At 43.4% G+C, this 13765-nt stretch overlaps 1 protein-coding gene across 5 annotated transcripts in view; it reads left to right on the top strand.

Annotated features, from left to right (window-relative positions):
- slc7a11 (solute carrier family 7 member 11) overlaps positions 1-13765 on the top strand; it is a 105523-nt gene that overhangs the window by 75900 nt on the left and 15858 nt on the right. For 4 of the 5 annotated variants that reach the window (XR_015085770.1, XR_015085771.1, XM_086024119.1 and 1 more), the window contains one exon: positions 3431-3580. The exons of the other annotated variant lie outside the window; for it this stretch is intronic. Coding sequence is in view for 2 of the 4 variants with exons in the window: in XM_086024119.1 (XP_085880245.1) it covers positions 3431-3580 (150 nt within the window). In the remaining 2 variants the exon portion in view is untranslated. The remainder of the gene's footprint in view (positions 1-3430; positions 3581-13765) is intronic. 5 annotated transcript variants of the gene reach the window in all.

Genomic DNA, 13765 nt, shown 5'->3' with positions numbered 1-13765 from the left:
GTAAATGTCCCATATATTGACTATCAACTCTTGCAAATACAGAAAACTGCATTAGTAAATCTTTGGATGGCGATCAATTGTCAAATAACGACGGACACAGACGGGTTGGCAGCTCAATGTCTTTTACTTGTATACTAGCTCGAACATACATTGCTGGTTCTTAAACAGTGATAGCACATTACAGCGCTCCTAATGGAGACTCTCGGTACTACACATGACAGATCCTAGATCAGATAAAGCATCAATCTCAGAACAAGCGTCAATCACTCCACCTGTCATGTAAGGACTTCTCTCTGGCTGTGCAAAAGGACAGAAGACTGCTCGAGTCAGTCAAAAGCAGCCAAAGTATCCATGGAAAAAATAAATTTGGTGAGTCACACTCCTCTTTTATTTCAGATTTCTTACACCCGTTTTTTGATGAAAAGAGCCAAATTGTGGTTTCATAGGAGGTGACATATCGTCGCTGTCCTGTGAAAAACACTGTCCATTTTTTCGTATTTTTACGTGAATGTGGTTTCCGCATTAATGTGAAAATTAGAAAAAAAATCCAAAATTCACACATCATGCTCACACCACCGTGGCACCGTGCACCTGTCCCGTATTTAGGAGTGAGAAAGTTGGCAACCTTACCTGACGCTCAATGGCCAGATCCTCCTCCTAGCGCTCCAGCGTGAGTGAGGGTATCCCGTCCCGGTGCGTTGAGCCGACCAGCTGAACCAGATTTTTCCAGCGCTGGCGATCTTGTGCCAGCTGCTCTGCCTCCTCCACAGTGACTCCATGTTGTTGGAGGTCACCTGCAGCAACCTCAAACCATCGGGTGCGGGGCTTCCCTCGCAGTCGTCTTCAGCTTGCGGCCGTTGGGTCAAACTGGAGAATGGCTCGTGTCGGATGTTCTTGGGGCAGACGAAAGACATGGCTGAGCCAGCGAGTGCGGTGTTGTGCAACCAAGGAAGATGCTTGGGGCTGGGCGGTACGGGCTCTAAGCACTTCATTGGAGACTCGCTGCGGCCACCCGATGTTCTCGATGGTTCTAAGAGCCCTGCTATCAAAGCCCTCGATTCTTGCAGCCAGAGTGTCATTCATGGGCCATGTTTCTGAACCATAAAGCAGGATGGCGAGTACAGCTGAATTGTAAATCCGTAGCTTTCGTCTTGCGTGAGATGGTCTGATGCCGCCAGAGTGGTTTCCGGAGAGACTGCAGAGCAGATGCTGCCAGGGCTCGCCTGTGATCAATCTCTGGTTTTAGGTCCCCGTTGTCCGTCATTATGGACCCGAGGTACATAAAGTTCTTGACAGGCTCCACAGTGTCGCTATCAACTTGAATGGTAGGAGGGTCTGGTCCATCTCGGACGTACATGAACTTTGTTTTAGTCCAGCTCACTTGGAGACCAAGCTGTGCTGCCTCCTTGCTGTAAATGCCCAGAGCGTCTCTCAGCTGACGGTAGGTTATGCTGAACAGGATGGTGTCATCAGCGTACTCAAGATCAGTCAGATGGTAGTTGCCAAGGGACACTCCAGGGACACGCTCAAAGACCCTGGACATCAGATGGTCAATGATGCAGTTAAAAAGGTCAGGAGCAGCCACGCAACCCTGATGGACTCCACTGGAGATGGTAAACCAGTTGGACTCTGTTATTAATACGCACACAGCAATCTGCATTGCAGTAGAGCAGCTTGTGATCTTGGGTGGTGCTCCGAGGGTCTGGAGTATGTTCCTCAATGAGGAGTGGCAGACGGTGTCAAAAGCGGCCTTCAGATCAATAAATACGATATACAGGTGGCAGTCTTTACGGAATTCACGGGTCTTCTCAGGCGTACGGCAGATATGTGGTCGATTGTGAAGCGTTTGGGCATAAAGCCAGCCTGCTGGAGACGGCGTAGGCTTCTGATCGCTGGAAGGGCACGGTTAAGCAAGATCCTGGTGAAGACCTTGCCAGGGATGGAGAGCAGGGTAATGCCTCTGTGGTTTCCACAGACAAGCCTGTCACCCTTGCGTTTCCAGAAAGGAACAATGACTCCTCTGGTCCAGCCGGTAGGCAGCTGCTCTGTCTCTCACACCTGGTTGAATAGGTGGGTTAGCCACTCTACCATGCCCTCACCTCCGGCTTTGAGCATCTCACCGGTGATGGCACAGATACCGGGGGCTTTCCTGGTGTTCAGCTTCTTCAGAGCAGCTCTCACTTCCTCAGGTGATACAGGGTCTGTGCAGCAGGCGTCACTAGGGGATGGGATCAGCCACGATGGTGCTGTGCTGTATACTCTATCTGTGCATGGCACCACACTGCCCCTTAGAAGCCAAAACTTGCAGGAACAACTGGCATTTGTTTTTTATGAATTAAATTTGTAGACACCACTGTATTTGTTGTTTCTTTTACCTTTTACTTACGTACAGTACATCCGAAATATTTTTGGTGGCCAAGGTAGAAATTTTAAATATTATTATTATTATTATTATTATTATTATTATTATTATTATTATTATTATTATATTTATTATTATTATAATAAAGCAACAGATTCATTATGTGTAATATGATTATTTGCCTCTTCCACAAACACTTTTATTGACATTTTTCCAAACTTTACTTTTCTCTTCTCTCAAACATTCCAAGGTCAAAACCATCAAAACTACCTAAAGGGCAAAACTCTCTTTAAACATTTTTCCACCTCCTACTCCTACGTATGAAATCTGTTGTATTGAGTGAACATGCAATTTAACGCCAGCTGTTTGGGGCTCTTAGTTAGCGATTGGAATCTTAGTAGAACATGCATAACACACCCACGAACAGCACACACAATATGTTAATGAAAACAACAGAGCTGGGCATTCCGCCTTTGTGACAGACCGGCCCATCTATCCGCCTATGACGGACGCCCATTTTGTAGGTGATAAACAAAAGACGGGAATCTTAAAAAAATAAACAAACTAAGCATAGTCAGAAGCCCATTTTTTCCGGCTACGTAATCGTCTATCGTCTATTTTCACGGTGAGGCTTCAATGGCCGCAGCGAGGTTTCTGTCTCCCGTTGGCCGCTTCTAAGACTTTTTGACAGCTTCGGAGTCCTAAAAGCGGACACATATAGTCCGGCTGCGGTGAGGTTGCATGCCACGGTGAGTCTTTCATTTAAAATATCGCTCAGCGGGGAAGGGCGAGTGAAATTTGGTCAAAGTTGGTAGATGGAAACGCTAATTGAAGCCTGTTTAATATTATAGGCGAACCGGCCTATTGGCGATTACTATTTGGTCCGGCCGGACACAAAGGCGGCTAGACGGTCACAAAAAGTACCCGCAAGGGTACCCCAGCTGCAGGCGGAAGGCGATTAAACGGACCGGGAAATTTTTGTAAAATTCCCAGCTCTGGCGAACAATATTTAATGCCCTTACTATACTGTAGATGAGTCCTACAATGCTTAAAACATTCTGTGTGCAGTTTCCATTGACCATGCTCCAGCTGTTTGTGGGAGACATCTACAGCCTGTTAAACTTCATGAGCTTTCTGCGGTGGTTATCAATTGGTGTGGTAGTACTTGGTTTAATCTACCTTCGATACACCCAGCCTGACCTCCCACGCCCCTTTAAGGTCAGTATTGACACACTTTTAGCTTTTCAGACACATTTAATCCAAGTAGTAGCTCCAAGTTAAAGTTACTAGGGTGCCATAATGACCAAGACCTACGAGTGCCAGTTTTTGGCATCTCTGCTTTAGGACACCATCTACAGCGGTGGTGACAACAGAGGCAAAGGACTACAGTAATTGCAGGTTGCAGGAACAGGAACTGAAGGAGATCGACCGTTAAATCGAGAGCTTCACCTTTCGGCTCAGCTGCCTCTTCACCACGACAGACCTATACAGAGTCTGCATCACTGCAGATGCTGCACCGATCCTCCTGTCGAGCTCCCGCTCCATCCTCCCCTCACTCATGAACAAGACCCCAAGATGCTTGAATTCCCCCCCCCCACGGGGCAGGATCTCATCCCCGACCAGGAGAGGGCACTCCACCCTTTTCTAACTGACCATGGTCTCAGATTTGGAGGTGCTGATTTTCATCCCAACTACTTCACACTCGGCTGCAAACTGCTCCAGTGAGAGTCGAACATTGTGGCTTAAAGAAGCCGACAGTAACACAATATCTGCAAAAAGCAGAGCTATAACACTTGAGACCACCGAACTGGACGCCCTCAACACCTCGGCTATACCTAGAAATTCTGTTCATAAAAGTTATGAACAGAATTGGTGGCGGAGTCCAACCCTCACTGGAAACGAATCCGACTTACTGCCGGCAAGGTGGCCCAAACTCTGACACCGATCGTACAGGGATCGAATTGCTCATACTAGGACGTCTGATACCCCATACTTCGAAAGCACCCTCCACAAGAGAGCACCCCCAGGATACATGGTCGAACACCTTCTCCAACTCCACAAAGCACACTGGTTGAGAGAACTTCCATTCTAGAGCTGGTCCACTGTTCCACAGCCGGGACAAAAAACACATTGATCATCCTGAATCCGAGATTCTATCTCCCGACAGACCCTCCTCTCCAGCACCCCTGAATAGACCTTACCAGGGAGGCTGAGGAGTGCCCCCCCTATAGTTGGAACACACCCTCCAGACCCCCTTGTTCAAAAAGGGAACCACCCCGGTCAACCAATGCAGAGGCGCTGTCCCTGATGTCCATGCGATGTTGCAGAGGCGTGTCAACCAGGACACGCACACAACATCCAGAGCCTTTAGGAACTCTGGGTGGATCTCATCCTCCACGCGCCTTACCACCGAAGAGCTTTTTAGCCACCCCGGTGACCTCAACCCCAGAGATAGGAAAGCCTGCCTCAGAGACCCCAGACTGCTTCATCATGGGAAGGCATGTCGGTAGAATTGAGCAGGTCTTCTAAGTATTCTCTCCACCAATTCACAGCGTCCCGTGTTGAGATAAGCAGAAACCCATCCTCACTATATACAGAGTTGACGGTGCACTGCTTCCCCCTCCTGAGACGTCGGATGGTGGACCAGAATTTCTTAGAAGCCGTCTGGAAGTTATTCTCCGTGGCCTCGGCAAACTCCTCCCACGCCCGAGTTTTTGCCTCAGTGACCACCAAGGCAGCATTCCCCTTGGCCAGCTGGTACCCACCAGTTACCTTCAGAGTCCCACGGGCCAAAAAGGCCCAGTAGGACTCCTTCTTCACCTTGACGGTAATCCTCACACCTGTTGGTGGACATCAGCAGTGAGGGATACCACGATAGGCACTGACCAACTTACAGCCACAGCTCTGGTCGGTTGGGGCAACAATAGAAGCACGGAGCATGGTCCACTCAAACATCAATGATTTTTCAAGATTTGGTGTGACTGGTTGAAACAAGGAATTGAGGGATCTTCTTCTGTTCTCCTGCCTTGCCACTCACTGTAGAAGGTAAGTACTGTAGTACAAGGCAGGCAAATGACACGGGATGTGTCAAATGTTATTTCATTCTGTGTTGCTAAAAATGAATGGCTGTAATTTGGACACTCCAAAAGGAATCAAGTATTGTTTGGTACCGAAATCTGAACCGTAATTGGTCAAATTCAAACGATGCCCAAACCTACGCTATGTTTTATTCTTGGTCATTTGTCCCTCTAGCAGTGACTCCTACACTTCCAGTAAAAACTGTGCCCTATTGCTTCGTAATGATGTTTAGTTAATATGCCCATTGTGCAAATGTTTAGTTAATATGTCCACTGTGCAAATGTCGGTATTTCATGCTACAGTCTAAAGTGCAATCACCGCGAGAAACGAACACAGTGTGAGGGAGGTAGATAAAAACAACAGATTAAATGAAATTTTAAAAAATGGCTGGTGGGAAATCTGACTGGCTGGTAACTTTAAGGGCCGGTGGGCCGGGATGGCCATGTTTTCACTAACAAGTTCATTTTATATATTTTTTGATCAGAAAAAAGGAAACGAGTTCCATCCATCCATCCATTATCTATACCGCTTATCCTCACAAGGGTCGCGGGGCAGTAGGCGGGGGACACCCTGAATTTGTTGCCAGCCAATCGCAGGGCACACAAAGACAAACATCCGCACTCACAATCACACCTAGGGGCAATTTTGAGAGTCCAATCAACTCACCATGCATGTTTTTGGAATGTGGGAGGAAACCGGAGTACCCGGAGAAAACCCACGCAGGCACGGGGAGAACATGCAAACTCCACACAGGGAGGCCAGGATCGAACCCACGACCTCTGAACTGTGAGGGGGACGTACTATTCAGTTGACCACCGTGCCGCCCATGAAAAGAGTTGTCATTTTCTATTTTATCAATAAATTTGGGAGAAATTAGGAAATAAGTGACTCCATGAATAACGCCCCTTGTTAATGAGGAGAATGGCCACGCCCCCGAGCGTTCTATCCCTGTTCGTCCGGAGTCACGGGAGTAACCGATTCCAAACTCTCCATTGGAAATCATCGTACTTTCATTGCTTATAACGTCCAAAAACGTCTATCAATTGGCACCAAAATTTATGTGGATATCGCTACTAATGCCCACTTCAACATATCAAAAGGATTAACCTCTCCGTGGCTGATTTATATGAGAATGAGGAAATGTGGAAGTGAGCAGAGCTACATAGGTTGGGACCAGCGCACACTGCTTCTTTGCTTAAAGAAAAAAAAAAAGAAAAACTGCTTCTTTGCTGATCACGGTTAATGACGAGCGAGGCATTTAACACCAGTCAGGATATTTACAGAGACTGAAGTGGAAATTAGTGGACGTGCACATTTATTTGGATGAGGAATGGCCCCATTTTCTCGACCGACAACACGCCGTCCAATTTGGAACGTAAACAGCCGAAAAGGTACGTTCCAATGCGGCCACACTCGGTTGTGGAGTCAGCCTCGCTGGAACATTTTGTTCGCTGAACATTGACGTAGGGCTGGGCGATATGACTGAAAAGTATTTCACAATATAAGTGTTTCATATTGATCGATATCGATATATATTGAATTTTTTTCCTTTTTTAAACTATTGAAAATAATGACACGAATAAAAATACATTTAGGTTATTTTATATTAACATAATACTTAACCTTTAATAAGAGGTCAGTGTAACTAGGAAAGAGTGAAATAAACCTGTCGATATAAAGATTAAACAAACTAAATTTTAAAGATAATGTGCTTAGAAGGGCTGAGAATTTTTTGAAAAACTCACAATCTAAGTATTTCATATCAGTCAATATTGATAATTATTGATTTTGTTTTAGACCTTACCTTTAAATAACAGTTAACTGTTTTTTGTACACCGTTATGTAGTGTCATGTGCAGTTTGTCCTCCATCAGTGCATTGTAAATGCGTATTTGTATTAGGTCTAACCCAAAGCAGTTGTTGATACATATATTAGCCTTCATTCAATGTTCATCCAATGTAAGTGAACGAATACTCTCTTGCAGTGCATACATGATCGTTGACCAACTGTCTTAGGACTACTTTATCTTTTTAGCGGACTCATTATTGCCATAGTCCATTCATATTTTACTTGCTGGATTTTACCTTGAGTGCGATGCCGGTGTCGGATAAGGCTAACTACTGCTATCATGTCAAAGACAAGCTTTACTTGTACACCATGGCTCCATCCACGGGTTTTTAATAGGGTTATCATGCATAATATAATTTAATTGTAAGAGTTGTACTGAGTCGAGTGGTCATTTATTTGAGCAAAGTTACGGCGCTCGCTCGCTGGACGCGAGCATAGCGCACGGATGCCGGGCCCGCGAGCGTAGCGCACTGCCGCCGGGCCCGCGAGCGTGCTCCGTTGAGTTAACAGCTTCTTCTTGTTGGTTTAAATGCTTCTTCCTTGTTGGTTCAAAAGCTGCTTCTTCTTTGGTTTAAATGCTTCTTCTTCATGTTTGGAGGCGGAAGCGCCTACATCACGCACCATGCTGCGATCGGGTTTTATCGAAGGCATTTTCTATTGGTATTGATTACGTGTCAATCGCGATACATCGATATCGAAATATCAGTCCAGCCCTACATTGACGCTTGTTCGATGAGGGCTTACCTCACTCTCTGGCGGCTGCTTGCGAGGCAACCCCGCGAGGCAACCCCACGACATGAAGATTGACGCAGGCTGGACGCAGAGTAAGGAGTTAATGTTGTTGTGCTAACATTTTGTTTTAACGACCTGAAGCTAGTTGTTGCTATTAGCCATCCTATTATCCTACCTTTAGCCGGGGAGGGAAGAGGGGGGCGTAAAGCTCCAGTCTGCCTGCTGCTGCAAGCCGCCATCTCTCTCCTGAGTTGAGTCGAGTTTAGCGTCGCTAAATGTCCGAAATATAACCAGTCGGGGTTCGTGTGCGCATTCAGGCTCTTGTCCATTTCAGCTTGTGAAAGTGGAGGAGCAATCGCCACGGTATTTTTGATTTTGTGGAGGTGATCATGATGAGATCACGTTTTATGTCTATAAATCCAAACTATTATGCAGAACACTTTTATACTTTCACAGGTTGAAGTGGACAAGAGTAGTATATATATATATATATATATATATATATATATATATATATATATATATATATATATATATATATATACTATATATATATTAGGGCTGTTCGATTTTGCCAAATCCTGATTATTTTCTCTGAAACCCAATTTTATGATTATGATTTCTTTGTAAAATAAAAAATTAATGAAAAATGAAGTATTTGGAATGTCTTTTATTTAAACTTAATTTTTCTTTGAACTCAAAATGCCAGTCAATTTAACTTAATACACAAAGAACAATCCATTGGGATTAACAGCATTTTACTTACACAATAGATTTCAGATCTGTTCTTAATTAAACCAATAACGAAAGAAGAAAGTGCATACCCCATCTGAAACGAAATCATCAACATGAGAGACGGTAGACAGTCAATTCGATCGTGGGAGGAAGCGGAAATGCAGAGGAAACTAACGTGGCTTACTTCCACCAAAAATTAAAAAATCGAACGTGCCGATTTGATTGTTTTATCCAGAAAAGCCCTAATATATATATATATATATATATATATATATGTGCACCCCTATATATATATATATATATATATATAGGGGTGCACATAATTATTTTCATGGGATACTCACATGAGAACCGGGAGATTGTCTTCATTTATTTTATAAAACGTTTTTGTCCATAAAAAACAATCTACTCCTAATGTCTAAAATGGCCATGTAGGATTTAAGAACACAACTTAACGCAATATAAGGCAGGACACATTCTTATTTTGTAAGTGTATGAATTCCAAGGTATCCTGTAAGGCATTTTGAGCTGAATGTTTGTTTTATATTATTTACTGAGCACAAGTGTTTTTATTAAATAAATAAAGAGTTTGATTTTACTTTATATTTTTTCATAATGAAAAAGACCTTGAAGTGCAATTTAAGGCACCTTCATTTCAACATGGGCAGCGCATTACAAAGTAATCTTGGTCAACAATATTGAAAAAGTTTTTTTTTTAAAAAGTACAGTACTGTAAGCCAAGGAACAGCTGTTGAACTACCAGCTAATGATAACATCTGCTAGCCACTAACGCCAGAGACTTGTGCCGTATCATACAATGACAGCGTAATTAACCAGTGGTTTGTTCAGGTCCTAAATTAGACACTGAATATGATTTCCCATTTCGGTGCGGGCTTCACAGTTCGGTGCACGCAGTCATACAACGAATACGTCTGATGGGGAAAAAAAAAAGTCAACGCCTGATGCTGCATTCATGCTATGTCACACCAACTGCGTTGGGAGCGTTTCTGGCGGCGCGTTTCAATTGGAGTCGATGTAGTTCGCGCGGGCGGGCGCGGTTGCGCGCCGGTCGGTGCGAATGATGCATTTGGACTGGTGGGACGCGTAGCGGTGGGACGCGGAGCGAAGCACCGAAAATCCGTCCATTCGTCCCATTCGTCGCGTATTAATCAAGTCAACTTTTTTCGCCACTCAGCCAATCAGCATCGGTCATACTGCGGCAGCCAATCTTTACCAAGACAGCAATATTGTTAGCAGTAGCATAGTGTGTCGGCCATTTGATTGTGACGTTGAAAAATGCTGTCGTACTCTACTACCAAGCGAAGCCCCTCCCCTCTCCGCTCTGAGCGGATGAGCGGCTGCAGCATTCAAGATTCAAATTTCTCGCAGTCAAACGCGAACAAATCAAGCGACTCGGAACGCTTCATTCGCGTTTGGTGTGAACGTAGCATAAAACAAGTCATCTGTTTTGCCATTCCGCCTCACGGCAGCCAATCAGCATGAGGTGTACTACGGCACACACAGCCAAACAGCGTCTTGTTCACTCGGCGGCTTTTTTTTTTTTACGAGTTCTTGAGCTTTACTAAGACAGCAATATTGTTAGCGTTAGCATAGTGTGTCGGCCAGTTGATTGCGATGTTGAAAAATGCTGTCGTAGTCTACCACCAAGTGAAGCCCCTCCCCTCTCCGCTGTGCGCGAATGAACGGCTGCAGCATCCAAGCGACCACCACATTTGACCGTGGTCCCTGTTATATTCAATCGCACAAGAGCCGTGGTGGAGCATGAGCTGTCCTCTGTTGCTTTTATAATGAAATTAAAGTTACTAGTTGGCAAGTGCTACCTGACTTTATCTGCAACATCATTTTATCCATACAAGAAAGGGTGTTTTCCTGCGTTTAATCTGTTTTATCATTATTATTATTATTATTTATGAACAATGCTCTAATGCGCAAGTTTTATTCTATTTTATGCTTTTATAACGGGGAATGGGCGGCACGGTGGTCGACTGGTTAGCACGTCCGCCTCACAGTTCAGAGGTCGTGGGTTCGATCCCGGCTCCGGCCTCCCTGTGTGGAGTTTGCATGTTCTCCCCGTGCCTGCGTGGGTTTTCTCCGGGTACTCCGGTTTCCTCCCACATTCCAAAAACATGCATGGTAAGTTGATTGGATACTCTAAATTGCCCCTAGGTGTGATTGTGAGTGCGGATGTTTGTCTCTGTGTGCCCTGCGATTGGCTGGCAACCAGTTCAGGGTGTCCCCCGCCTACTGCCCAAAGACAGCTGGGATAGGCTCCAGCACGCCCCGTGACCCTTGTGAGGATAAGCGTCACAGATAATGGATGGATGGATAACGGGGAATGTTTTTTGCTTTCTGTTAAAACTAAATTTAAAAAAAAAACAGCTGTGTTCATAAGTTGTGAGCGAAGCGCGCTCAGCACAACACATAGGAAAGTACAGTATAACAGCTGTGTTTACAAGTTGTGCCAACGAGACATTGGCAAATAAAGTGTGAAAGTGTTTGTTAGTTTCGTCTTAAGTTTGTCTAAAAAATGCGTACCCCTACTAGAATCCCGCGTTGCATTTTATCCAAAGGACCTTGCTGGTGCAAAGAGATAGTTAAAGGATGATTACCTCCGGCAACCGTGTTTCTTCTTCGTTTTTAAAAGAAGTAGAAGGAGGCAACGAAGAAGGAGACAACGGAAGAAGGAGGCAACGAAGAAGAAGCGACAATTTTACTTTCGCTTTGCACAACGACGACAAGCTTTTAAAAGTGCAGTATTGTACCTTTGGATAAAATGCACTATGGCATTCTAATTAAAGCAGAAGTCAACCCAAACATATTTTCTTTCAAGAATATGTTCCCAGCAGGTCCACTAGTTGAAACACGGCATTCTAATAAATTTTGAGTTTGTGGAATGTAAGTTCAGCAGTAAAATGCACCAGTTTTTAGCCATCTCTGGGGGCGGCCATTTTGATTTATATTGACTGAAATTGACATCACAACTGCTCACAACGACCAATCACGGCTGACCTGTTTTCTGAATCTGAGTCGTGATTGGTCGTTGTGAGCAGTTTGTCAGATTCCACTTACCTTAGGACTAACCGGTCCTAGTACTCGCCAGCTCTCCATCTAACGGGTTTGAACTTTCCCTTTTCCCCCCGCCTGGCCTCATGTGGGGACAGAAGCTCTTTTAATCCGGCGTCGAGGTAGACACGTCTAGGTACTAACTCCCGTAGTATTACGAGGTCAACCCGTCTTCTGTCGCCCACGCGCTCTTAATGAGTGACCACTTTAGAATTAAGGCGAATGATCCGACCACTCCCGTTTTTTAGGCAGCTCTACCTCTAGAATTGTTTGCACTTGTTACGACCTAGAAAATGTTGCTTTCCTTGGTAGGATGGCTCGGGTATGTTTACATTGAGCCGGGGTAACTATTTGAATTCATTCATGGCATATAACATTATGGGTGCAGTTATTCATTAAAAAGGTCGAATGGTTGAAATAAAAGAAAATAATAAGGTGACAAAGATTATTTTATTAAAGGAATAAATAAATCATATGATAATCATGAGTCAATATTGAACATAACAGATGCGTACTTCAATCAGTAATCATGAACAATTGTGAAATAAAATGGTTACAATAGTCAAATAGTAATTGGAAACGATTCATATGAATAGAGATAAAAGATAATAATCAAATTGGAAAAGGACATACTTTTATCATAATATCATGAAAATCATATTACTCATTGGCAAAACATTTTTCAATCAAATCTGAACTCCCAATAATTGAGATAATTCAACAAAATCCAGTTGTTAATTATTATGGAAAGGATTAACCTTAATAATAAAAGAGCATGAATTTAAGAAAATGATTAAAATAAATAAATTGGCTTAAATACGATTAAAGACATAAATGTGATAGAAAGAAAAAATTCAGCATTAGTCTAAGAAAGGAAAAATTCAGCATTAGTCTATTTAGGGTGAAATTAAGATTGATCAATTTTTAATTAACATGAAGCCTAATTCATCGACAAGGCTCTCTTAAACGCAATAGAGTGTTTTTCCTAATGTTACCTTTTCGTTGCTGTCATTTGGTTAAGTCCAAAAGAAGATAAATAAGTCCTTTTGTCGCAGCGTCTTACACTAGAGAATCAAAAGGCAAAAATCTAACTTAATTCACACAGCTCCTCGCTATGCGCCCTTCAGACAACAGCCCGTCTTAGCTGGCAGAAGGAAAAGAGAGCCATGATCTCTGAAGGCTGAGGCCTTTTATAGGTCCTCATTCTTCTGGAAGCTTTGAGATGAGGTCATGGAAAATTCCACTGTAAAACACGTGATTCTCCTGACATTACCTCATCGTTCACCCTTGTCCGAATTACCTTTACTCCATGTTTGGAAATCTGCCTTATCGCACATCGGCCTGTGCTCAACAGAGCATATCAGTGTGTGACCATACATCATGTGTCCTGTTCAGTGGCATACAGTCAGCATCACCCCATCATCTTCCTACAAATATACAATGAAACATTGCTTTTATAAAATTCCACCTTTCAGGCTAATACTTCCTTTTTATCCTAAGGCTTCACCAGTTCCTATATCACCTCTATTATAAGTAATAATAAAATCAAACTTATGTTTCTCAATCACATTACTACATTTTTCTGCACATGTAGTAATAGGCCTAACATAGTTACAACTCTTATCACATGTAACATATTGGGAGAATATGTACATCGCACAAACAGCATCTAGGAAGCAATTACTGAGTATATATGTGGCAATAGCTAAGCATGCAAAGCAATCTCAATAACAAGGTTGTAGATAAACAACAACACATCAAAACAAAGCAAATGAATGAAATGTAGAAAATGATCACAACATATCATAGCAAATAAGTACAGAAAGTGCACAGCAAACATTCAGAGCAACTAGTACATTATATATCAATACAAAATGATATTATATATCATCTGTTGCATTGAATATCGAAAGAATGTTGCATTGA

Source organism: Filicampus tigris, chromosome 2 (genome assembly GCF_054856515.1).
Source record: "Filicampus tigris isolate MCC_2025a chromosome 2, RoL_Ftig_1.0, whole genome shotgun sequence".
NCBI lineage: Eukaryota > Metazoa > Chordata > Actinopteri > Syngnathiformes > Syngnathidae > Filicampus > Filicampus tigris.
This window is presented reverse-complemented; position numbering and strand designations above follow the sequence as displayed.